The sequence below is a fragment of the Typopeltis vanoorti genome, chromosome 2 (assembly GCF_054136105.1).
Source record: "Typopeltis vanoorti isolate ZY-2024b chromosome 2, IOZ_Tvanoo_1.0, whole genome shotgun sequence".
Classification (NCBI taxonomy): domain Eukaryota; kingdom Metazoa; phylum Arthropoda; class Arachnida; order Uropygi; family Thelyphonidae; genus Typopeltis; species Typopeltis vanoorti.
Genome location: NC_143550.1, coordinates 187186069 through 187212125, shown reverse-complemented (window position 1 = coordinate 187212125; position 26057 = coordinate 187186069). Strand labels below are relative to the sequence as shown.

Sequence of the window (26057 nt, the reverse complement as noted above, 5' to 3'; positions counted from 1 at the left end):
GATTCTAAGCATTTTTGTAGCTTCTTTAAATTTTCTTGTGAAACAGTTCTTATCAATGTATGACATGTTTGTCTGTTGCCAGATTACTTGATGGCCAGTAGTAGCTGTGTGGAATGCTAAGCCTGATTTGTGTTCCCTTCTATTTTCAAGATCTTTTATATGTTATATAAAAGATGTCGAAATCTTTTATATATAGAAGGAATCACATTTGTTAACTCAATTAACCACTTTTGGGCAGCATCAAAAATATTATTATTAATTGTACATCAGATTTCCATGGAGTCAGAGACATCGCAAGAAGCACACAGTGTCACACAAAGTCCATCAAACTGTGCCTTAAACTCATTCAATGTGCCTGCATTCACAATACACTCAGGCAATGAATTCCACTAACCATTCACTCTTCATACAAAAAACCTCTCCTTGCCCCTTTGGTCACACCTTCCTTGTATTCCAACCAAGAGGATTTGTTCTACCTTCCTCTCCCATTCAACAAAAAATTTCTTCCATGTTAACCTGGTAATAACACCAAACCAACTTATATGTCTCAATCATATCTCCTCTCCTCCTTATTCATGAGACTTTGCAAATTACATTCCCTCAATCTGTTTCTATCCCACATTCTAAAGAGCAGTTACCACCTTTGTGAATCTCCTCGAATCATTTCAAACATATTCTCTTCACCATGAGAACCAGGTGAACAAAAGCTGTGCACAAAATAATCTATATTAGGCAGTATACAATGGAACCACAATCCCTTTATTTCTGCACACCAAGGTCCTCTTCACCACTGCCATTATCCAATGTGACAATTTCACAACTTGAATGTGGCTCCTGAACTTCAGGTCCTCGTCCACCAATACTCCCATTTGTCATCTTCTGTACCTCCTTCGAACTTTCCCCACCAAGTGTATACTTTGCATCCCATCACTGCTTACCAAATTTCAGAACCTTACATTTTGTAACATTGAACTGACAGTTCCAATTATCTGCCCATTCATACAATCTATTCAAAGCAACTTTTTTTTTTGCAACCAATTTTGCATTATCTGTAAACAGTTGCATATCTCTAGTTTGACCTGCCCAAATATCATTAACATGTTCATGTCAGGGCGATCGTCACTCTCTTGCCATCACCCTATCTTGCAGTGGTGAGAGAACACACTGTAACCTGCAGAAATTTCATGCTTGTGTTTTGGTAGATGCACCACATATTATGACAGTTCTTCAATTATAACCATATTGGGGGGGGGGGGGGGGGGAGTGTAACATGTTTTAGGATATATTAGGAAAACAATAATTAAGGAGAATGATATATTTGGTTGGTATATTTAAATTACTAAAAGGTTATTAATATGTGAACCATCATTAATAAGCTATGTGAGGATGTGAAATATTATTATTATTATTATTCAGGTCTCCAGGGAGTCAAAAGACTCATCATGGGAGGTCCCTTCTAGGAAACACAAAGTTTATCATATCACTCCTTAAACTCAGACCGTTCTCGATCTCACCACTCTATCAGGCAATGCATTCCATGGTTCAAACACCCTCCATGCAAAGAAACCACTACTCACCCTCTTGCTCACAGTTTCCTTCCATAACTTCCATGGATGGCCTCTTGTCATCACTCCTTCCTGCTGTTCAACCAAGTGAAAGAACTCCCCAGTGTCAACCCTGTAACCACCTCTTGACAGTTTAAAAGTTTCAATCATATCACCTCTCCTTCTTCTATCCACCAAACTCTGCAGTCCACATATATTCTTTTAATTTTTTTGATGATCTGGCAAAAAACAGGCATAATTTTGATTGATTTACACACACAAGAAGATGGAAGACCAGACACTAATAAATAAATGTGCAAATTATGACATTATTTCTTTCAATTAATTTGTTTTCAGAAATCTCGAGGCACACCTGAAGACCTCTCGTGGCATACCGGTTGAAAATCGTTTATATAAAGGTAAAACAACATAGTACTGAGTACTGAGCCCTGTGGGACCCCACTTGTAACCCTCTGCCTCCAAAAAAAAAGATGTAGAGAATTTATTATTATTACATAACACCTCCAGAGAGTCCAAAGACTCATTGAGGGAGGGTACCTACTCTACAACTCTCCATCTCCACTACTCAACCAACCACAACTACCTTCATCATTTACACCAATGCCATCTACCACTGAACACCACCATCATTAGCATTTTCACAGACAATCTCAAACATTCATGCCCATGGCGGGATTCGAACCTGCAGCCTATTGGCTGAAAAAAGAGAATGAACCAGTGTGTGAATAGAAATACTGTCCTTACTGTGATATTGTATATGTGTCCTATAAGTTGCTGGGTAAAGTGAAAAGCATGTGAAATGATAAATTTCATTCATGTATAAGTGTATTTATGATGACATTAATTATAAAAACAATGATGAGATAGAAAGATTTGTTTGCAAAGTATAAATAACTAACCAATAATAAACAGCCATTGTATATATATTTGGCAGCTCAGTAAATAATTATGGGAGAGCTAATCCAATGAACTAATAATGTTGATAAGATGATTCATTTAAGCATGGCAGGAATGCATATTGGTTGATGGAGCAGCAATTGTAAAACTTGTTGCATTTGTTAAGTATATTTATTTCTCTGTTTTATTAATCTTTCTCTTGGTTTTCTAAGAATTTATTATTGCTTACTGAGGATGAGAGTAAATTTTATATAGCAATAGGATACATAATTTCAGATCATTGGAATTACTCACATTTTCACAAATTCTACATTCGTTTTTTTTTTTTTTGTCAGTGGCTCATCAATCTTATCAATAACCACTTTTCATAATACAGAAGTGTTTATTGTTCTTCAGAAATAGATAATTTTTACTACATCTATTGTTTCTGAAGATGGAATAAAAATATTCCTATACTGAATGGAAACATTCCCACATCATCAGATGTATACTGCAGAAGCAAGAAAAACCAGTAACTTTATTGTGTCACTAAATACAGTACAGAGACATTTACAGTCTATGTCATATTTAGCAAGAATGAGTGCAATTAGAGACAACTGGAATAACACTTCATAATGTGGCAAGTAGGAGGAAGAATGACTATGGAAGGATAACTTTATCGAGTGCAGATGGCTGAGAGGTAACAGAGGTAGACGAAACTGTTGAACTACAAAGTGATCATTTTGCAATGGTATATCATCCATGTGAAGATATTGTCATAACAGGTGACAGGACTAATGGGAGAACAGAGGTTGATGAATTAGAGGTACTTAAGATATTGCAGAATCTGAATGCAAATACAGCTGTGGGATTGGATAGGATACTGGTTCACATTTTAAGAGAATGTGCAGGAGAACTGGCAATGCTTTTGACTAGGTTGCTTAACTTAATTCCATCTCTGGCAAATCCCCAAGAGTGTCGAAGGTGGGCAAAATAATTTCTTGGCATAAAGGAGGATCTAAGTCTGCGGCAGCAAATTACAGACTGATCGCTATTTCAGGAGTGGTAGTAAAGCTTGAAAAGTTGTCAAAAAGAGAATTCAGGAATCAGTGGATAAGAATGATACTCTATGAGAGGCAACATGGCTTTATAAAGGGTAGGTCATGCCTTAGCAATCTAACATTTTTATAATAGGGTGATGGCTAAGTTATATAAAGGGAATGGTTACACGATGTTGCTGCAGGATTTTGTAAAAGCATTTAACACGATACCACATGGATGCAAACTGCAACAAATGGGGATGGATATGAAACATGAAACTGGTAATATGGATAAAAAAGTGGCTAATGAATCAAGATACTGAAAAAGTAGTATGGAGGAGCAGAAGGAGAAGGCAGGTGACTAGTGGTGTGCTGCAGGACTCCGAGCTTGGATCACTGCTATTTAACTTGCACATAAATGATATAGGAAATAATTTGAAGGTAAATATTCAGTTGTTTGCCAGTGTTGCAAAGTTGAGTAGGATAATAGTTAATCAAGGTAATGAGCCTACAGGATGATTTGAAAAGAGTAACAGTACTGGCAAAATAATGGATGTTAATATAATGTGGAAAGTGTACTGTCCAACCACAGATCCAAGACCCTCAGCTGGCAATGTGCCAGGAGGAGACAATTCATGTTGAAGGGGGAGAAAGGAATAAAGCAATATACGAATTCATTACCAACACGCAAAATCAAGTGCTTAAATGGAAAATTTTTCAACGTTATACAAGCAAAATAGTCACCACTTTAAAAACTTCAATGTTCATAAAAGAAAAGTTAATTTTCCGACATGTAATAATGAACAACTCATTGCACAAGATGGATCGATTACCCCTATTATCGGAATGAATTCTCCTTCTTCTGACATACACAGAAGTGTTGAAGGGCCTGCATCTGTGGGCATTCAGTAAAGTTATGCATTTAGGGATACAAAGATTACAAGCTGTATATCACAATAAGGAAACTGTACTTCAGGAAATTGATGAAGCCAGAGATCTGAAGGTAGTAGATAGAGAGTTGAACTGTAGAGGGTATATTGCTAAAGTAGCCAGGGTATCTCACAAAATTACAATACTTGGTTATTAAAAACACATTAACAAGCAAAAATAAGGCAGTTATCATAAATCATTATAATGCTTAATATAACCTATGAGGATATATTGAGGATTTGTTGATTGCAAAAGGTGGTTGATAGGCAAAAAAAAAAAAAAAAGAAAAAAAAAGGGGGGAATACGATAAAAACATTTAAGTTACTTAAAGGATTTTATAGGATTGGTGCAGGAGAAAAGTTTCAGCGACTGGTTAGAAGGAGCCGAACAAGAGATCATCCCTGGGAATTTGGTAAGAGTGTAGTTAACAAGGGCTCGAGGACTAGATGTTTTTGCTTCGAGAGTGGTGAATGAATGGAATGGGTTGCCTGAGTCAGTTGTAAGTGCTTTACCTGTTAATGGTTTCAAGAAGAGGTACGATAGTTACTATGTTAATAGTTTGGGTCTCACATGATGAGTCCTATGACTTCACAGAGGTGACCATGGAATAATAATAATAATATAATAATTATGATAAACACTGCCCCCACAAACTATGCTGCATGCAAACAAAACAGATTTATTGTAGCACTAAACATAGCAGCTAACTTAAGCACATTTGTCATAATATTCTCTTTCAAATTTTCAGTTCCAAAAATATGTATAACAGCTGTTTATAATGCAGTACATTGGATATAGAAAGCACACAATTTATGTAAAGCAAAAAGATCAGTATGAAAATACTGTATATATCTTGAAATCAGTTCAAATTACATTTGAGATATTCATATCATCAAGACACTTCACAAATGATAATTTTATTTGTAAAATCCAAAAAAGTTGCAACTAGCATGTTATATGAGCCATGTAAAAATACAGCCACCTGACATAGAAGCAGCATACACATGCTAAAGCTAATTCCTGCCAGTGGTTCATGCATGTGCACACATTGATGGGCACAAATGTGTTAACTGAAATTCTCAGCATAAGAGAATTTCAGGATAGGTGTTGTACTTGCTAGCTAATTCTTAATAGCTTTATCTTGATATAAGATATCAAGTATGGTAGGAAGTCAATTGAATAAATTCACATGGAATAAGAGAGAAATTAGTTGGAACACTAAATTAGCTGTACAAAAGACAGTGCTCAAACCAGTTTTAACTTATGGATCTGAGAGCTAGGTCAGAAGTAAAACACTTGACCAAAGACTAGAGACCGCAGATATGAGAGTCCTGAGAAAGATTAGAGGCATGAACAGATGGCATCAATGGCAATATCATATTAAAAACAAGGATATTAGGAAAGAACTTGAAATTGTCAGCATCCAGGAATGCATTAGCAGAGCTAATCTCAGGTGGCATGGTCACTTAAACAGAATGGACGAGGAAAGATTACCAAAACAAGTGTTCTCTGCCAGGTTGGCAGGTAAAAGATCCAGAGGAAGACCAAGATATAGGTGGATTGATACGGTACAAAGTGCCTTAGACGATAGAAATATAAGATCTGATAATGTTGGAGTCTTGACAAGTAACAGATTAATTTGGAGGAAAATTGTAGATAAGAAGTTACTAATGATGTAAATTTTTCATGTAGTACTATCATATCCTGTACACCCCTTGAGGGTACATGTCAGGAATTTGATGATGATGATATAAGATATTATGTTCAATTTTTATGATTTTATATTTTGTATCTGTTTTTCATCCTTCCACCTTTGGCATTTCATGGGAGTATGCAGAATGGTTCCCCATCATAGCTGATGCGAGTTTCTTTGTAGAGTAAAATTTGTAGAGGAAAATTCTACCAATACACAGGGTATAGACAGTACAAGCAGTTTTGACATAAGCAAATTTCTGACATTTGAAGTATCTTAGTACATTAGGGATGTAGAGCCAAACATTCTGAAGATAATCTAATCTAATCCTGAGCTCTGAACAAGTATGTTCATTAACATCGTACCTCTAGACAAATAATGGACTCTACAACCATGTTAGAAATAATTATTTTAATTTCCAACATTTTGATCTTCATATTAAGGTCATCATCTGGAGTACACACATATATACGTTAGTGGCCAAAATTGTCGAAACCTTTTGGAAAAAGTGTATTTCTGAGGACTGATGGCTCATAACACCAGTTTTTTTTTTTTTGAGTAATAACATAAAATTAAATATCAATGGAAAGATAATTTAATCAAGAATGTAATGCAATAACTTTTATGAAGGAGTTTTTATACAAAAATTCTCGCAACGTGAGCTAATCTTTAGCGCTAATTACAGCCTTATAACGCCTTCCCATGAACCAATTCTGCAGCTGTTATAATGTGAAACCAAGATTGAATTATTGCTTCTATTAATTGGATTTTATTAGTGGGTTGCTTCTGACTAACAAGTTTCTTCAGTCGGCTCCATACATTTTTGATTGGGTTAAGGTCTGGGCTATTCCCAGGCCATTCCAGCAGCAGAATATGATTATCTTGAAACCACTTTTTGCACACAGCAGCAAGATGACATGGAGCTGAATCCTGTTGAAATATAAATACTTCATTATCTTGGAAAAGATCACATGTGGAAGGCTTCAGTTTGGACTCAAGTATTTCATTTATGAATTTATTTTTGGGCATTTATATTCCCATTAATCACAAAATTCTGCCCACACTTTTTGATGTCATACAACCCCAGATCATAACACTAAGTGGATGTTTCAAGGTAGGTGTAATGAAATCAGGATGCAAATCTTCTCCTTACGTATTTTATGCCACCACTACCAAATAGGGAGATTTTGGTCTCATCACTCCAAATAACACTGTCTCATTGTTCTGCTGTCCAGTTAATATGGGTTTTAGCCCAGTTTAATCTTTTCAACCTTTGTTTGAAAGAAAAAATGGCTTTTTTTCAAGGAATTCTAGCATTTAGACCAAATTCCTGCAGTCTGCACTGACCAGTCCTTGCACTCAACTTCACATCGTATTGCACCATTTCATCTTATGTACACCTAGATAATTTTCTTCTGTCATGTAGGCACAATCTCTCAATTCTTCTATCATCACTTGCTGTTGTGCACCTTTTCCTGCCTTTACCAGTCTGGTTTTTTTGTGACTGAGTCTCCGTATAATTTCTAAATTTTTGAATCTCTTCAAAAATTTAGAAATTCCACCATTGGTTAAGTTTTCACCAATTGTTCTTCTAATTTCTTCATGACTGTAGCCTTGTTCACTTAATAGTACTATTTTACATCACTTTCTGGGTGACCAGTCAACTCTTTGTGACATTTCTTTAATTTTATTATGTTTTACAAACTCACTAAATGAAAGACCACACACACAAAAAAAAACCAACTTCAAAGCAATCACATAACACACCGACAAATGTCCTCCTCTCATCTGCAATACATGACATCAATTGCTGAGTCCTACTGTGACCTTATTGGCTCACTAAACCCTCATGCTCATTGGCTACATTCAAATGAAGGAAAGGTACTTCATATAAACCTAAGCAAGTTGTGATTCTTTTTTTTTTTTTTTTGGTTATTTGGCTATACCTTTCCTTGAATACACATAATTGAACAAACTTTGTTGCATCACATTCTTGATTAAATTATCTTTCCATTGATATATAATTTTATGGTATTACACCAAAAAAAAAAAAAAAAGTGGTGTTATTAGCCATCAAACCTCAAAAATACACTTTTTCCAAAAGGTTTCCACAATTTTGGCCACCAGTGTGTGTGTGTATATATATATATACATATATATCACATCTGGATGGGTGTCTAAGTGCTAAGCGAAAAACAGTGAACAGTTCGCAGAATAAATATTCTTAAATATGGTACTCTTTCTCCTTAAACTACCCTATTCCAATTTTGTAAATATTAATATTCCATTAGCAGAACCTGTAGTTATTTAAATAAGAAAGAATATTTACAACTTTTTAAGATGAAACAGAAATAAGAAAACTCACCGATCAATAAAATATTACTTTCACTCTATAAGAATAAAAATGTTATGCAAATCTAATTAAAATCTAAATAAATAATACATAAAAAATTATTCTTTCGTATATGCCTTATCCAGTGTTAAATAGGGTCAGCGTTCCCATCTTTAACCTTCTTCTTCCAGATTCTCCGGTCCAGGGCATCTTCCTGACTCCATCCTTTCTCCCTAAGATCCTCTGTCATCTTATCCCTCCATCTGAGTTTGGGCCTGACTCTTTTCTTCCTTCCCTCCACCTCCCTACAGTCCACTCGTTTACCAACATACTCCTCACTCCTTCTCTCTACATGAACGAACCACCTCAGCCTACTTTCTTGTACCTTCTTACCAATCGGTCCCACCTTGATTGTCCCTCTGATGTAGTCATTCCTTATCCTGTCCTCTGTTGTCACACCACTCATCCATCTCAACATCCACATCTCCACCACCTCCATCTTCCTCTCCTTGCCTTTGTTATAGGCCACGTCTCCGCACCATGGAGCATCGCCGGCCTCACCACCATCTTATACAGCTTTCCTTTCATCTTACTCTCTTGTCGCACAGGACCCCGCTCATCTTCCTCCAGTTCATCCAGCTGCATGTTATTCGGTGCTGTATTTCCTCATCCAGTCACCATTCCTCTCGACGACCGACCCGAGGTACTTGAATATCTTCTCTGAAGTTAACCTTTCACCCTGGAGTCGTATGATCATAACCTCGTCACTCCCCGTTGATATATATTCGGTCTTTACCCAGTTAATTTTCATGCCTCTCTCCTCCCATACATTTCTCCACTCTTCCAGGGTCTTTTCAAGCTTCACTCGGGATGATTCACAGAGAACAATATCATCGGCAAACATCATGCTCTATGGTGCCTCCTTCTTGAAGTCCTCCACTAGTACATCCATGACCAGATCAAAGAGGTAGGGGCTCAGAGCTGATCCCTGATGGAGCCCTACGACAATGGGGAACCCCTCTGTCATCCCGACACTAGACCTGACCTGAGTTTTCGCTCCCTCATATATCTCCTTCACCAACCTCACGTACTTTTCCAACACCCCCTTCTTCTTCCTCATACACCTCCATACCGCCTGTCTGGCCACTCTGTTGTATGCCTTTTCCAGGTCTATAAACACCATATGTAGCTCCGCCTGAATCTCCCTATATTTCTCCATCAATCGCCTTAGCACAAATATTGCATCCATTGTCCCTCTTCCTGGCATAAATCCAAACTGCTCCTCACCAATTTTTGTTTCCCGCCATATCCTTCCTTCAATTACTCTTTTCCAAACCATAAACATGTGTGACATCAGCTTGATCCCTCTATAGTTGCCACAATCTTGGACATCTCCTTTTCCTTTGTAGATTGGGATGAGAATGCTTTTCCTCTATTCCTCTGGTATCTTTTCCAATTGGGCAATTTTCCTCATCAGATCCCATTACATGTCTATGCCCTCTCTGCTGAAGCTTCTCCAGGTATCTGGTCCGCGCCCACAGCCTTTCATTCTTCGTTTTTCTCAGTGCACATACACTTCCTCTCTGCTTATGTCTTGCACCGATCCTTCGCTTGCCTCTCCATCCTCGCACCCCTCTCTTGGATTCTCCTCATTTAGTAGATTACGAAAATATTCTTCCCATCTTCCTCTGATTTTGTCCTCCTCTTGTAGTACTACTCCTGTGGTGTCCTTTATCTGCTTAACTGATGTTATGTCTTTCGAGGCCTTATCTCTAGCTTTTACTATTCTCAACAACTTAGTTTCACCACCGTTTCTCTCCAGTACTTCATAAACCTCTTCAAATGCCCTCGCCTTTGCCACAGCTCTCTTTACACTTTTCTTCACTAATCTATATGCCTCCTTGTCAGCTCTGGTTCCAGTCATGTCCCATTTTTTTCTTTGCCTCTTTCTTTTCCCTGATCTCCAACTGTACGTCCTCATTCCACCACCATGCCTCCTTATCCTCGGACGGCTCCTTTCCTGATGTAATACCGAGCACCTCTTCTCCAATTTTTCTAATATTCTGACTATTTACGTCCCACCATTCTTCCACATCCTCTGGTAACTGCATTCCTTCCAATACCTTTTCTTTAAACTCATTCCTTGGACCTTCCTCTTCCAATTTCCACCACTTCCGTCTATTCTTCTTTTCCCCTTTTATATCACAGTCTACCACAACCAACCTGTGCTGTGCCGCTACACTTTCTCCGTTAATCACTTTACACAGTTTTTCACCTCCTTCAGATGTTTCCTTCTGCACATAATATAGTCAATCTGACTCATCCTATCCTCGCTCTTATGAGTTATCAGGTGTCCAACTCTCTTCTTAAACCACGTGTTAGCTATAGCCAGGTCAAAGGCCACAGCATGCGCTACGATTCTTTTACCTTCTTCATTTCTTTCACCACTACTCCAACCCCCGTCCACCCTTTCTTCACCACTTTGTGGCCTTCCTACATGCCCATTCAGGTCTACTCTGATGATCACTCTCCCACCATCAGGGATTCCCATTATTACCTGGTCTAGTTCTCTCCAGAATGCCTCTTTCTCTTCCTCATCACAACCTACTTGTGGAGCGTATCCACACACTATCACAGCCACGCTTCCCCCAATCTCAAGCTTAACACTCATAGTTCGATCGTTCTTCCGGCACACCTCGCAGACTCCACCCTTCAGCTCCTTGTCGATGATGATTCAAACTCCATTTCTTCCATTCTCATTCACCCTGCTGTAAAACAGTTTATATCTTTCAGCCAGCTCCATTGCTTTATTGCCCTTCCACCTTGTCTCCTGCACGCACAAGATCTTCAGCTTCCTTCTTCTCATCATGTCTACAATCTCCCTACTCTTCTCATTCATCGTACCCACATTCAGCAACCCGATTCTTACTTTACACACTCTCTTTCTGTTGGACTCGCTTCTTTAGCCGAACCCGTCCTTGGTTAGGTAGCCCAAGCCCACTTCTCACAGTCCTCGGACGCCCAAGCCGTTGTCCTTTCTCCATTATTCGACATTTCATCCCGGGTTTTGGCATGTTTTTTTATGGCCGGATGCCCTCCTGATGCCAACCCTCCCCATTTATGCGGGCTTGGGGCCGGCACCGAGATGGGATGGGATAACTTGCGCTCCCCAGTGGCTACATAAAAAATTATAGTTTGTGAAATTTATCTTGCACTGCATTTACTTTTCATGTATCAGTATACCAATGCAATATGTTACAATTTTCTAGCGAATTTTTTCCGCAATCAATAGTTCGGGCGATGAACTGTCCGCGAACCCATAGAGATACATGTATAATAACTTCTCATTCTGCTTAATGAATACAACCTGCAGATGAAATACATTAACAGTCAATAACAAACTGTTTGCACATAACAAATTACAGGTTTTGCGACAGTTTACTTGTAGGTTTGATATACTGTATTTTTTGATAGATAACGCGCGTTATCTATACAAAAAAAAAAAAGTCTAAATTCATTAAAAATGAACATGCGTGGTATACATTTGAAAGGTATGAGAGGTAAATCAAATGAAATAACAAAACTAAGGTAGAAGTATTGATATGACTTAATATTTATTGAACATTACACTATTCAAATCCAAAACATACTTCAGACTCAATATTGACAATTGCGTTAAAAATTCCGTTTGGTATTTCTTCATCTTCATAATCATTGTCACTGGACATCACTGCATTCCCTTGTGCTTTAATGAAACCATTTCTAACACAGTTTTCACTTACAGCAACCCAACTTTCTACAATCCACGTAACTATATCTTTATATGATGTTCTTTTCATCTGCCCTGTTTTGTTATGTTCATGGATGCCATTCATCATTCAGTCTTCTCACTTAGCCTGCAAATTGTCTTTGAATGGTTTATCTACTGCAAGATCAAGGGGGTTGGAGTTTTTTTGTTAAACCACCTGGAATGATGGCCAATTTGGAATACTTACAATTGTTTTAACTTCTGCTGTCGTGTGTGTCCTACACGAATCCAACACTAACAAAGATTTTGGGTTGAAAAATGCCATTTTTCTCTTTCGCCACACATTCTCCAACGAAAATTTCATAACCTCGGAATTTATCCAACCTTTATCATTAGCAGTAACAATAATATCTTTGGAATCACAACCTTCTGAAAATCACCATCGGTGGCATTTAAGCAGAGAACCACAGCAAAGTTAGACCTTTTGTGCCCTGTTGTAGCAACTGAAACCTCTTTTTCTCCCTTCAGATTCACAGTCCTAGAACTAGGACTGTCAAAACTTATGGGAACCTCATTCTCAATGACTAACTGTTTGCACATAACAAATTACAGGTTTTGCGACAGTTTTCTCTCAGAAACAAATGAAATTTAGCTAATTTAGTTTCCCAGTCGCACGGCAAATTTTGTCCAACACTAGTGGAGGAGCGCACACTTAAATTGTTTCTCATCATAAATCCAAAAACCCAAGATGGGTAGGCTTTGAAATCCTTTATATTATTGTGTTGCGCAATTCTTTGCGATTCCTGCAACACATGGACAGTAGATATTCACATACCTTTAGCTCTTTCACTAACCCGATCAAATAGTTTTTTTTTCCTATGGTTGGCCACAAGCAGCTTCTAAACATCATAGCACGTTTCCTTATATGTACACATTTTAGGACTGTTTCAGCCTTTCGCCATTCACGAACGCTACTTTCTCCAACACTGAACAATCTACCTGTTTCACGATTCCCTTTTTCCTTTGCTACTTCTACCACTTCAAGCTTGAACTGTGCTGTGTAGGATTTTAACTCTACCGCTAGTTGGCACCTACGAATTATCTGTACAGCAAAAGAAGTGATGAAAATGTTGGGGTGCGCATTATCTATCGAAAAATATGGTACATAATTTTCTGATTTTCTACTAAATACGAAGTTTTTCCAGTAGATGATTTTTCACTTTTGCCCAGGTTTCCTTAAAACAGCATGGGTATTTTCTCTTTAATACGATTTATTTTTGTTTTGTGTTCATTATTTTGTGTCTCCATACTGTGTGTGTGACTGAAGCTAACACAGAATATACAGCATATCTCCATATGCTGAACAATAATAGGAGAACTACTTAGTAAAAGGGCACAGCAAGCAACACTCCATTTTTCACAAAGGCCATGTAGCAATTTCCATTATTTTTTAATGTAAATTCCACCCACAAAAGGTTGAAACCTATAGTACCTAATGTTACTGATGGACTAAAGGTTAGATAATCTAGCTCCAAAGATGGTTTGTGGCATGTTTTAAAGCCCAGGCTTTGAATAACGGTGGTGGTCTCAACACCAGGCAACAAAAGTCTTCCTTTTGTTGCCTGGTATTGAGTTTAATAAAAACTCACCTTGACTCTCACAATCATCCATGTCATTGTGGAATTTTAACACACAGCCTGTTGGATGAAGAGAAGGAATTCAATTCATTTGGCCAAAGAAGCTAGTCGTTTATTTCATTTATCAAAAACAAATTCATATTATTTGTTGTTCAATTGAGATTTATTTATGGAATAGTTTACTGAATCAAGACAGATGTTAATCAACTTACCAGAGCCAGAGCAATTCAGACAAAACTGTGCCAACTAATCCATTACTAAGTAATAGCAGCCACTGATGTTGTGATGGCCACTGAAACTCTTCAATTTTAGTATAGTGAAGAAGAATAAAACCTGGCCATATTAATAAAAAGTTAAAGAGTCCAACAAATCCTGTAAGGAAAAAAAGTTGAGTACAAAATATTTCTAACTTTTATTACATTTAAACATAGTTCTAATTGATTCTGAGTAACATACACACACACTCTAAGTGGCCTCAGTTTTCATCAGTGTTATGCTTTTAGGAATGCATCGCAAAATGTCTAAGAAATTACAGTCAAATAACTATGGCAAACTTGTAGGAATAGTTTGTTATATAAATAACAAATTGTTTAATAAAGTGAATTGCTTATGGAATAATACTCCATAATAATTTAAATTAGAACTTGTCTAGAAACTATATTTGTGTTTAATTCTTCATCCAAGTGTAAGCAAACAAAGTTTGTGAGTGAAGTATCTTCATGACTAAGCTACTTGTATATATGTTACCGCTAAAGTGCGAAAACCATTAATGTGCACATTACCTGGCTAATCTGCAGATTAACTGATTTGCTCTGTTAACGTGCGGAATCAAGAGTGTTCCACATTTTACCTAAGTAATGTGCACATTAACGGCTTCCGTATCGTTAAAGTTCAAAAGTTTGTTTCTCTCATTTCTTTTCCCTACTCCTTCCCCCCTCTCCCTCCACTTTTAGTTTGGTTTTTTAATAAGTAAACATAATTTTATCATGTTTTTTTTTCTTAATTGTAATAATATTTTAAACCGTTTGATTCCTTGTATTATATTAATTGATTGATTCTATCAACTAATTTGTTGATTGATTGTATTAACTTGATTCTTTAGATATCAAAAAATAAATAAATAACATTATCTTAATTTAAACATAAGGAAACGTTGCTGTTGTTCCAGCAAAGATTTTATTTTCACTTTAACGAGTGCCTAGTAGGTAATGTGCAGATTACCTAGGTAATTTGAGAAATGAAACAATTTTCCGCACATTAACGGATCACCGTAGTTAATCTGCAGAATAACTGATTTCTGCACTTTAGCGGTAACATATACACTAATGACATCACATTAATTGCCTCAGTATTCTATAATACAAAGCACACATCCTTATAGACATGTATATAATGCTATGCATTATGAGAAGGACTACTACCCAGATCAGTTTTGACCTCTACTGAGGTCTCATCAATATCAGCAAGACCCAGAAGAGACACCAAGGTTGAGGTAATGGAGAAGTCATAATTCCCATATACAAGTACTAAAAAGGTGTAACACTTTATTAAAATACTCTGGATTAGAGATATTTGTGAAAAGTTTTTTTTCACTTGGTTAGTGGCCCTTCCCATAATGCATACATGTCCTGAATGATGTGCATTTTGCATCACAGGATGCTTAGGCAGTAAAAGTGAAGTTATTAGCCTCTATATAAAAGCAGCCTAGTCATGAAGATATTTCATGAATAATCTTTGTTTATTGACATTTGGATTAAGGATTAAACAAGAATATAATTTCTTGGCAAGTTTAATTTACAAGGTCTTTTCAGTAGTTTCTTATAGTGAGAGTCAACTGCAGTAATTTTGGTTGTCTATCACAAGTTATTCTAGGACTATCTGGCTGAATATATATTACTAAAATTTTATATCTTAATACAATTTTTTTCTTCTTATTTTATTTACTTATTTTCAATTCACAAAGCAAAAAGTGGGGTTATACATTGCAAGAACTCCAATCTAGGATAGGAGGATAGAATTCAAGAAAATCTGGATTTCAGAATATACTCAAGAATATGTTCATGTAATTATTAACACCAGACTTCCATGAAGTCAATGACTCATCATGAGACACACACTGCTTTATGCAAATACCATCAATCTGGATTTTAAACTCATTCACATTCACAATTTAAATTTATTCCACTCACCAATTACTCTCCATGTAAAGAACCTTCTCCTTATGTCCCAAATCACACCCTCCTTACATAAAACTTCCAAGAATGTCCCCTTGTTCTACCCACTTGTCCACTATAAACAAGATTCTTCAAAATTAACCCAGTAACAAACCCTTTACCAACTTAAATGTCTCAATCATATCCTTTTTCTTCCTCCTATTCATGAGACTTTGCAAACTGAATTCTCTCAATCTACCTTCATATCCCACATTCCGAAGACCAGTTAGAAATTTAATCTTTTCTGGATCCTTTCCAACATATCCTCAATCACCATGAAAACAAAGGGACCAAATCTGTGCACAATAATCCACACAAGGGATGATCAAGCTCTTATACAATGGAAACAAAACCTATATTTTTTGCAAATTACGGTCATCCACATCATTACCATAATCTGATGTAATGACTTCACAACTTGTACATTGTGACTTCTGAACTTGTCCAAGGTCTTGTCTCCTAAACTTCCTTCAAAATTTCTCCACTAAGTGTATAATTAGCATTCCACTGTTGTGTACCAAATTTCAGGACTGTATGCTTTGCAACACTGAACTGACAGTTCCATACTATTTCCCACTTATACAATTATTCAAGTCCTCCAAGTAAGGCCACATCTGATTAATTCTCATCACTCTCCCCAGTTTTACATAATCTGCAAACAGTTGCATATCACAAGTTAAACCTATCCCAATATCATACAAATTAAATAACAATAAACCCAAAACAGACCACTATAGCAAACAACTAGGGACTTCTCTCTCTCTTCTGGGATTTTGGAGCCCCATACACAACTTGCTGAGACCTATCTGATATCCAGTAAGCTTAACCAACTGACTATTCTACGAGGGTAGTCTGAAAAGTTCTTGGCCTCGACCACAGATGGCAACACTATCGGCAAGATTTTTTTTTTCTAAGTTGGTACATCTGTCATAAGCATCCATGTGAAATTGCAAGTCATTCTATCAAGTAGTTTGCTTTATACAGCTGTCTGAAGCAAAAGTATTCTCTGTATCACTTGAAATGGATAAAATTGAGTATTGTGCAGTTATAAAATTCTTTGTAAAAGAAGGTTTAATGACAAAAGAAATTCATTTAAAGTTCATAAAAGTTTATGGGCACTCTTTTCCTTTATTTTCGACAATTAAAAAATGGGCTGCTGATTTTAAACTTGACCAAACCACCCTTGAAGATGTTTCACGTGAAGGACGTTCAAAAAGTGTAACATCATCATAAATTATTGATCAGTGCACGATATGGTATTGGATGACCAGCAAGTCAAAGTGCATGAAATTGCTGAGACTATCTCTTCTTTGGTGCATCAATCTGAAAATTGGTAAATATAGCAACACATCACAACATCCTGTCTTGCAATTGAAAAAGTTTTGCACAATATGGATGCTGTGCTTGCTCACAGCAGATCAAAAACATACTCGCATGAAAATATCTGAACAATGCTTGGAGCGTTTTAACAAGAATAAAACCGATTTTGTGCATCCATTTATTACTATGGATGAGACTTGAATCCATCATTACACACCAGAATCCAAACAGCAGTCAAAACAGTGGACAGAAACCATTTGTTCAGTACCAAAGAAGACAAAGCCGGTTCCATCAGCAGGAAAGGCCATGGAATTGGTGTTTTGGGATGCTAAAAGGCATTTTGTTTGTTAATTATCTTGAAAAGGGAAAACAATAACCGGGAAATATTATTCTGATCTTTTAATCATTCTAGACAAAAAAATTTGTGAGAAAAAAAAATCATCTTTCATCAGGACAATGCACCGGCCCACAAAGGAGTTTCGGCAATGGGAAAATTAAGGGATCTGCACTATGAATTGTTGGAACATTCACCCTATTTTCCAGATTTGGCTCCCTCTGACTTCTAACTCTTCCCAAAACTAAAACTCTTCCTTGCAGTCAGCGTTTTTCTTCGAATCAAGAGGTGATTGCAGCTGTAGAGGGATATTTTGCAGATCTTACTGAGAACCACTGCAGGGATGGGATAATTGTGCTGGAGCATTGCTGGAATAAATGTATTAGTTTGTGTCTTAACAGAGATTATGTTGAAAAATAAAAATAATTTTGAAATTATAAATAGAGAACTTTTCAGACCATCCTCATATCATCCAATCCCATCTGCTTCAGTTTAGTTGCCAACTTGTGGTGTGGCAGTCTATTGAACCTCTGCAAAATCTAAGTATGCCACTATATATGCATCACCCTTGTCCAATACGTTCATTACCTTGTTATAGTTTATAAGCAAGTTGGTAAAACACAACCTACTTTAAACAAACCAATGCTGACAAGCACAAAGAATGTCACTGTTATCGATACATATTTGTTTCCTACCTCTCCAACACCTTAACTAGAATGACAGATATAGAGATTGGCCTATAATTTCTATTTTTAGCCTCCTTACCACCTTCGTGAAGCAGAACAATTTTACCTTTCTACCATTCCTTTGGGACTTTTACTATTGCAAGATTAAACAGGAGGGTTAAAACTTATTCTAACTCCTAGTAACATACTCATAAGACACATGGTGATATGTCAAGTCCTGTTGCCTTATTGACATCTGGCTTACTTAACTCCTTACATACCTCTTGCTTACTCATGATTAAGTATTCTTTCATTGCATTCCCTAAACGAGTTTCTGATTTTACACTGAGGATGAAACATCCTGATAAACTACTCAATGAATATACTTTGACTGTGTCCTCTCCAGCAGTTACCAATCTCCCACTTTCATCCATGAACATCAATCATTCTTTCTACTCGCTGCATATCGAAAAAACTCCCAAGGGTTTTTCTTGGTCTGATTTGCAAATTTATGCTTGTACTGCACTTTTACTGTTCTTACCAAATGAGTATTCTTCTGGCCTGTTCTGTATACCCTTCATGCAACTGATTATTATCATTATTCATGATGTGCTACCTCCAAGGTACCTTCTTCCAGATTTCATGCTTAAATCCCTCATTCCTCCATTTGACACATCTTATTTAGCCTTCTGACTTTTGGAATAAATACACACACACACACATTGATGCCATTAAGTATTCTCTTTGTCCTGTAGCAGCATTTAGTATTATTATTTATTTAATTTTTTGTCATAATCACTAGCCTTGCATTTTCACATATCCTTTCCTCACAAGAAGTCTTCATATAGTTAGCCACAATCCAGGTGATCTCTTTCGTCCAATTGGGGGAGGGGAGGAATGCGAAACTACTCACCATTACATCCTTGGATGAAATGATCAGATATAAAACTTTTGATCCTCCTGTGCCTACTTTACATACTGCTTAAGGTAGTTGTCTCTCAAGAACTCAAAATTCATTTTCCTTATTCCCAAATGCTATATTTTCATTGCAATCTATGCTGCCATAAATAAAATCACATATAATAATCACTCCTCCCTTGTTCACTAACCCATGTTATACATTTCATCTTCACCTCTTACCACATTCTCTGACTTATAACATGCAACTAAATATCTTTTCTTGCCAATCTCCACCTCACACCATCCCAAAACCATTTCTGCTATTTTCCACTTTCACATAGACCTTATATGGATATAATTCCCCTGCTATCATTATCAGTACTTATCCTCGCTGCTTGTCCTTTCTATCTTTGCAAAAACCACTGTCCACTTCCATTTCTTTTCCAATCAGGATATCATCTTCATTTTAACTGTTTCACTGATTCCAACAATTTTTGGATGAACTCAATTAGTGAAACAATTTCACCACCCTTATTTCTGATACTTCCAGCATTTGTAAATAAACACAGCAGTTCACTTTTAGGTCTACAATCAGTCCTACCCAAGCCACATGTGTGATTTCCTCACTGCACCTGTCCAATCACCTTTATAACTTAACTCACATCATGACTCATTCCATTCCTCTCTCTCTCTATGCCATATCTCAATGTCCAGCTGGGCTCCCCCACCCCGTTTCCTTGTTCCTCTTGCATTCCTGTTATCTCTTCATCGCTCACACTACTACTACTGTATCCATTACCAAGCACTTCAGTCTCTTTGATACTACTCTACTGATCATTCACTTTACCTCTTACTTCAGATCTCTTGCTTTCATCATGCACTGCCCTTCCATCTCGCAAAAGTTTCTCCAATTCACTCACTCCAGAGCCATTCGAATGCAATCTGTCACTTTTGTGTAATTCCATTTTTCCCTCAAATACATGCCACAAACCGCACCTCTTTTCTCTTCTCACAGGCTCTACCAGTATATACCATTCATGATATTATACTAAACGCAAGAAATATCACCAATTATTACACAAAATAGCAATTTTCTTTTACAGAGTTGTTTAACCACAACACATATGTAGCAGCCTTCTAGCAGTTATAAAAATGTTGATTTTGATTGGTGCATTTTCATGCACCAAACAAACAAACATGCATAAAAATGCTGAATAGAATATCTCCTGTTCAAAAGAAGAGATATTAGTATTTAGGCTTTTGTGCTGTTTAATTTTATTATTAGTTATTTACTAAAATAAAGAGCCAAAAGGCTTCAGTTTGGTGATGCAAAATTATATAAGTGGATATTAGATCCAGCATCATTTCCAAGCCGAATGTAGAAACTATATGAGTTTCATAAAATAAGATGACCAGAAAGCTTACGAGAATATACTCACCAGCATTCACGAGTTGCCTTAGTGCAGACTACATAGAAAACAAAAGCTGCCCAAGTGTCTATATATTCACTTTCTATTAGTCCATTTTGATAAGGCTTTCATAGTTTCTACATTTGGCTTTATAATAATGCTGGATTTAATATCCACTTATATAATTTCATTATTAGGTTTAATGGAATGAATACAGCACAAATTAAATAAAATAAGTTTATTGGATTCTATATTTCATCTTTCATCTAAGTTTATTGGATTCTATATTTCATATTTCATCAGGGATACAATTTCAAAACTTTAAAAAAATACACAAAAACACTCAAAACAATTAGCAGGGGAAAAATAGACTAAAAACTAAGTCCTATGAAGGGTGCCTTCTATGGGTATTATCGACTCTTTAGCTATTGGGTGGGAGGCTCAAGAAAGAAAGTTTCCAAAATCTTGGAAAGTTTAACACAACCATATTTATTAAGATTGGTCTAGTTTAACAGATCTGCTGCTGATTCTAAGAAAAGTCTTTCAAGTTTATATTTGTTTTGGTGAAGCATAATACTTTCTCCCCCCCGTTTGATTCTGGGCAAGATATCCAAAGCATAGTCTTACTGTGGTCAAACTGTGAGATTTACTAACCACTTCTTTGGGAGAGGTAAGGTATTGTGGGCAAAGGGAGAGAGAATGATGATGTAGAAAGGAAGCATCGGGTGCGGGATTTAAAAGACATTGCGGAGCTGGCTCGAGGTCTTTTTTTCTTCCCCCTGCATTGGAGAGGTCTTCAAGATGGAGGTCTTTTGGGGGTCGTTGGAGCATGCTGAAATGTCTATGGGCAGATCGCCGGTCAACGAATAGCCCAGCGGAGCAGAGTTCCTGATCACCACGGAGATCGTAAAGCCATGGCGAGCCAGTCTAACAGAGAGCGGCGAGCACTTACCTTCTTCAGCAGAGATATGTCTAGTCCGGGCCTATCAGTAGAATAAAGCAGATAAAGTCAACTGAAGAAGCGATCAAGAATCAGAAGTTCTGTCATGATATATGTGAGGGTCAAATAGTTCCCCAGCCTTTGGTAATGTAGAAACTTTGATTTGTTTAGTAATTGTGTTAAAGAAGGATATTTGTAATTGTAAAAGGGACATTAGGTTTTGAAGGCTATGATTAATGAAAGGACTTTAGTGTGGAAGCACAGAGAGCTAACTTTGTTGTTTATAAGTGAATAACCTTTAGCATTGTAGTGTATAAAATGCATGATTGACCTTAGATAGAACTTCCTACGTGAATTGATGTCTTTACACGTTATGGGAAAATTAGAAAAGTTGGATGATTATATTCATTCCTTAAAGTCAGTGCAATTATATGTCAGTATTTGTTCGTATTGTGTAAACTGTCTGATTTGTGATTAAATGTTTTTCTTTAAGTTTAATTGATGATTTGCCTGATTTCCTTTCTATTGTACCACTCATTAAGTTCGAACCACGGCGGGAGGTAAATTACAACTGTTAGACCCTGAATGGAGAACTTCTTGACAAGTTCTTCATTCAGGAATTTAACATGAAAGTTTAACAAAAAATATAAAAAATGCATAATACCTGCTTACCAGCGGAAGGTGAGGAACACCTAGTTTATTGTATGTGAAAGTGTATATCAGTATGTGTAATGTATTGGAAATATTTATTGTCAGATGGAAAGCTACGATCGGGAATTATGTCAGATTAGCATTGTATGTAAAAAAAATACTAGCTTGTTTTATGTCTTATTAAGCTACCAAAATATCTTAAGTTGCCAGACAGGCAATGACCAACAGATCAAAGGTCACGTCTGGGCCGCATGTGCCTACCGTAACGCCGAAGGCTGCAGCTTATGGGGAAGCTGACGTAAGCGCACTTTCCTCCAAAACAACACCTAGTAGCAGGGGGGGGGGGGGAAGCAAAGGATCAACCTAAGGCGATGTAAGTTACGGATCGTACGGAAAAAGAATACAGAGAAAGAGGGCGCTGAAAAGGAATATATAAGGCAATACATGCCAAGTTGCAAGGCCTCTTTTTGTCTTTCCAGGATTTTGATATCGAGGATTCTCGATGAGTGATCGGAGATAGGAAGAGCAGGGGGGGGCTATGTCTTCAGACAGCGGGCCGTATTCCTGATAGTGCTGAGAAGTATTCCGCGGAGAGCCGTACGAGAATCAATAGCTCATGCAGAATCGTGCCAGCCGCTGGATGACCCACCTGAGGGAGTGGAGAAAACCCGTAGTTTTCTCAGCCTATAATCAGATTATATCCGGTAGCAGTGAGAGGAACAACTTTGTTACGAGGCCTGACCCAGAGATAGCAAAGACGAAGGATGACTCGAGCAATACGTGGTCGTTAATAGACCTTTGGAAGGACTTGGTAACGTAGAGCTCCTTTTGTTTTATGTCTTGGAATTGTTAGAGGATAGAATTTGTGTCTTGACAAAACAAATGAGGAGACATTTTAGAGAACTTTGATGGGATAAAGTAATTAATACAGCCAATTCTATTAAACAAAGAATTGTATAGGATGAATCTCTAATTTGTATATCATTGAAGTAGTGAGAACCTTTTGTTAAGTTGAACAAAATTAACTAAGAAAGAAATGAGTTGTGAATTATCTGTTTTAGAGTAACGTGGATGAAAGGATTTAATTTGAATGTGACATTGTTTTGTTTTCCATTAGTATTATATGATTTAGCATATCAGTATATGTAAGAGAGTTTGATTAGTATTGAACGGTTTGTCTAGCTCAGCATAAGATATTCACTTATCACTTAGCTAGGAGCTTAGAAGTCTTAATAATCTGATGCATAATTTAATGTACTTGTCTTTTAGTATTAATAAACATGTTTTGTTACTTAAACCTAAGTTAAGCCTGATTTCGAGGTGTCAAGCTACCACTTATGAAAATAGAACCAATAGTGGGAAGGAGTTTAGATAAATATATGTTTAAGATTAGATCTTAGGTCACGACCGCAAGGTACCAAGATCTATATGTACACGAGTGTGAATTCTACATTAAGGTATATGCCTGTAGACCTAGGAATATTTCCCTGAACTTGAATTATATTCTTGTTATAGGAAACTGGCTGGCGCAGTTAAAATATAAATTTGCCAGTTTCTAAAAAAGGAAATATCCCTGGGAGCCAAACAAGGTTATATAAAGGGTAAAATATAAAATATGAGCCAGAGAACATTTTTATAACACAAGGGAGGCTACGACTGTGAATTAAGTTTTAGTTGTTTGATAAGGTTTAGAATTTATCAAAAGTGATTAAAAGATTTAAGACAGTGTGCTAAACTGAGTTCTGGTTCCTTGATTTTGCATTGTTCAATAATCTAGGATTCAGGGTGGCGCAGTATAATAGAAATTTTCCCTGAATCTGAAAAAGGAATTAGCGCCAGTGTTTAAACAAAGGAACTGGTGTTGTCCAGCGGCAATCCCTTTGTCTTCTATCCACGTACACTACTCTTAAGAATGATTAACGGCCCAGATTGAATATTGAGACTGCTTAAGAATTTAGGTATATTGACTTGATGCACCGAGCAAGGTATTTTATTGAAGTTAGGATAAGGAATTTATATGAGGGAATAAGTCAGAAAAAGATCATTATAAAAACGACGTATATATACATATAGAGCAGAGTAGGGAGATATTACAATGCAACAATTGCAAAACAATCATCAGTTCTAAATCTTTCATAAAGGCAAAAAGCAGAAAACTTGCATCCTGTCCAAACGGAAGCCATGTTTTCTGATCTCTTGCTAAGGGCATTGAATGTAACTTCTGTGCAACCCCCCCCCCCTCTCTCTTTCATTCTGATGGCATCACTGTTACTTCACCCATCACTCAAACCCTGCACTAATGACCAAGGGAAATTGCCTACCATACTGGAATCTGAGCACTATGCCTCCTGTAGTTTTTTTTTTTGACAAAATGACATCAGAAAATTATTAAATAATTTGGACACTAAAAAGTCTCCTGGTCTTGATGGCATCTTTCCATTTCTTTTCAAACATTGTGTGTACTTATCTGAACATGTGAAAGCAATAACATGTCATGCCTATTCAATAAAAGTTTAACAGTTTATTATCATTCCCATCACGTATACAAGATATTTATACTGTATTATACAATCAATGTACAGTATTATACAATACAAATCAAGTTGTACAATTCAATGTACAATATTATACAATACAATTTGTTTTGCAATTCAATGTACAATATTTTACAATACAGTTCAAGTATTACTATCATTTTTCTATTGGTAATTACACTTATTTTTGGCTATTTATTTTGTTACAGTTAATAAATGTTTCCTTATATATACAAATAGAGTAAAATACGTTTTGGACAGTTTTCGTAGTTTATAAGTTACTGGTTTTAGTGATAAAGCAAGTTAGTTTTTGTGTATTTATGTGTAACCAAGGACCATAGCCATACTGGTTACTAGAGAATTAAATTAGTTCGAAACATTCACTGCGAGTCCAGTGACCGTATCTACGAGGGCTCACCTTACACGGTTTGATTTGATGTACATGTTAATATATTAGTCTCCTAAGTGAATGAACTAGTTTGTACACTGGTACCTTAATTGGATATGATGTGTGAGTTATAATGATCTCTTATACTATATGTTTAAAGTAATTGTCAACATTGTTTAGTTCCATGAGGTAGTCTCTCAATATTTTTCTGAATGCATAAGCTGAGGTTATAGATTTGATTTCATTCTTTGCCTTGGGTACTACCAGCATGTTCCAACCGCAACATAATCCATAGTCTACATTATATACCAAGAAACTCTCAGCGTTCCTTTTTACATATAATAGACAACCAGATCGTTGGTTGAATGTGCAAAGTTAGTAGTAGTTATAGCTCTAATTATTCTGTTTTGTATTCTTATTAATGGAAGCAGATTGTTGTACTAATGTCCACCCCAACAGGTGATGCCATATTGCAGTGAGGAATTTACCCAGGAATAGTATAAGAATTTTAATTATTCTGCATTTACAAATTTTTTAACATAATATATTCTATTAATTATAAACCTAAACTTATTTGTTAAGAAAGTGGTATGAGAGTTCCACTTCATATTGCTATCGATATGGAGGACCAAATATTTGGCTGATTTTTTTTTTTTTTTTTTTTTTTTTTTTATTAAGCTACAGAATGGAGAAATAAGAATTGAAATTGATTTCATCCTAACAGACTGCAAAAGAATAATAAAAAATGTCGAAGTCATTGGGAAAACCTACTGCGACATTCATTCAGACCACCGTCCAATAAAAGCCGCCCTCAAAATACACACACAAAAAAAAAGTAGAACGCATACAAGCACAGTCCAACCATAAAAAACGCTCAAAACA

The 26057-nt window shown here is 36.6% G+C and overlaps 1 protein-coding gene across 2 annotated transcripts in view; it reads right to left on the bottom strand.

The window, feature by feature from the left end:
* LOC150109739 (solute carrier family 35 member F5) overlaps nt 1–26057 on the bottom strand; it is a 456325-nt gene that overhangs the window by 113675 nt on the left and 316593 nt on the right. For both annotated transcript variants that reach the window (XM_090409943.1, XM_090409951.1), the window contains exon 10: nt 14034–14193. In XM_090409943.1, the coding sequence (XP_090266069.1) occupies nt 14034–14193 (160 nt within the window). The remainder of the gene's footprint in view (nt 1–14033; nt 14194–26057) is intronic.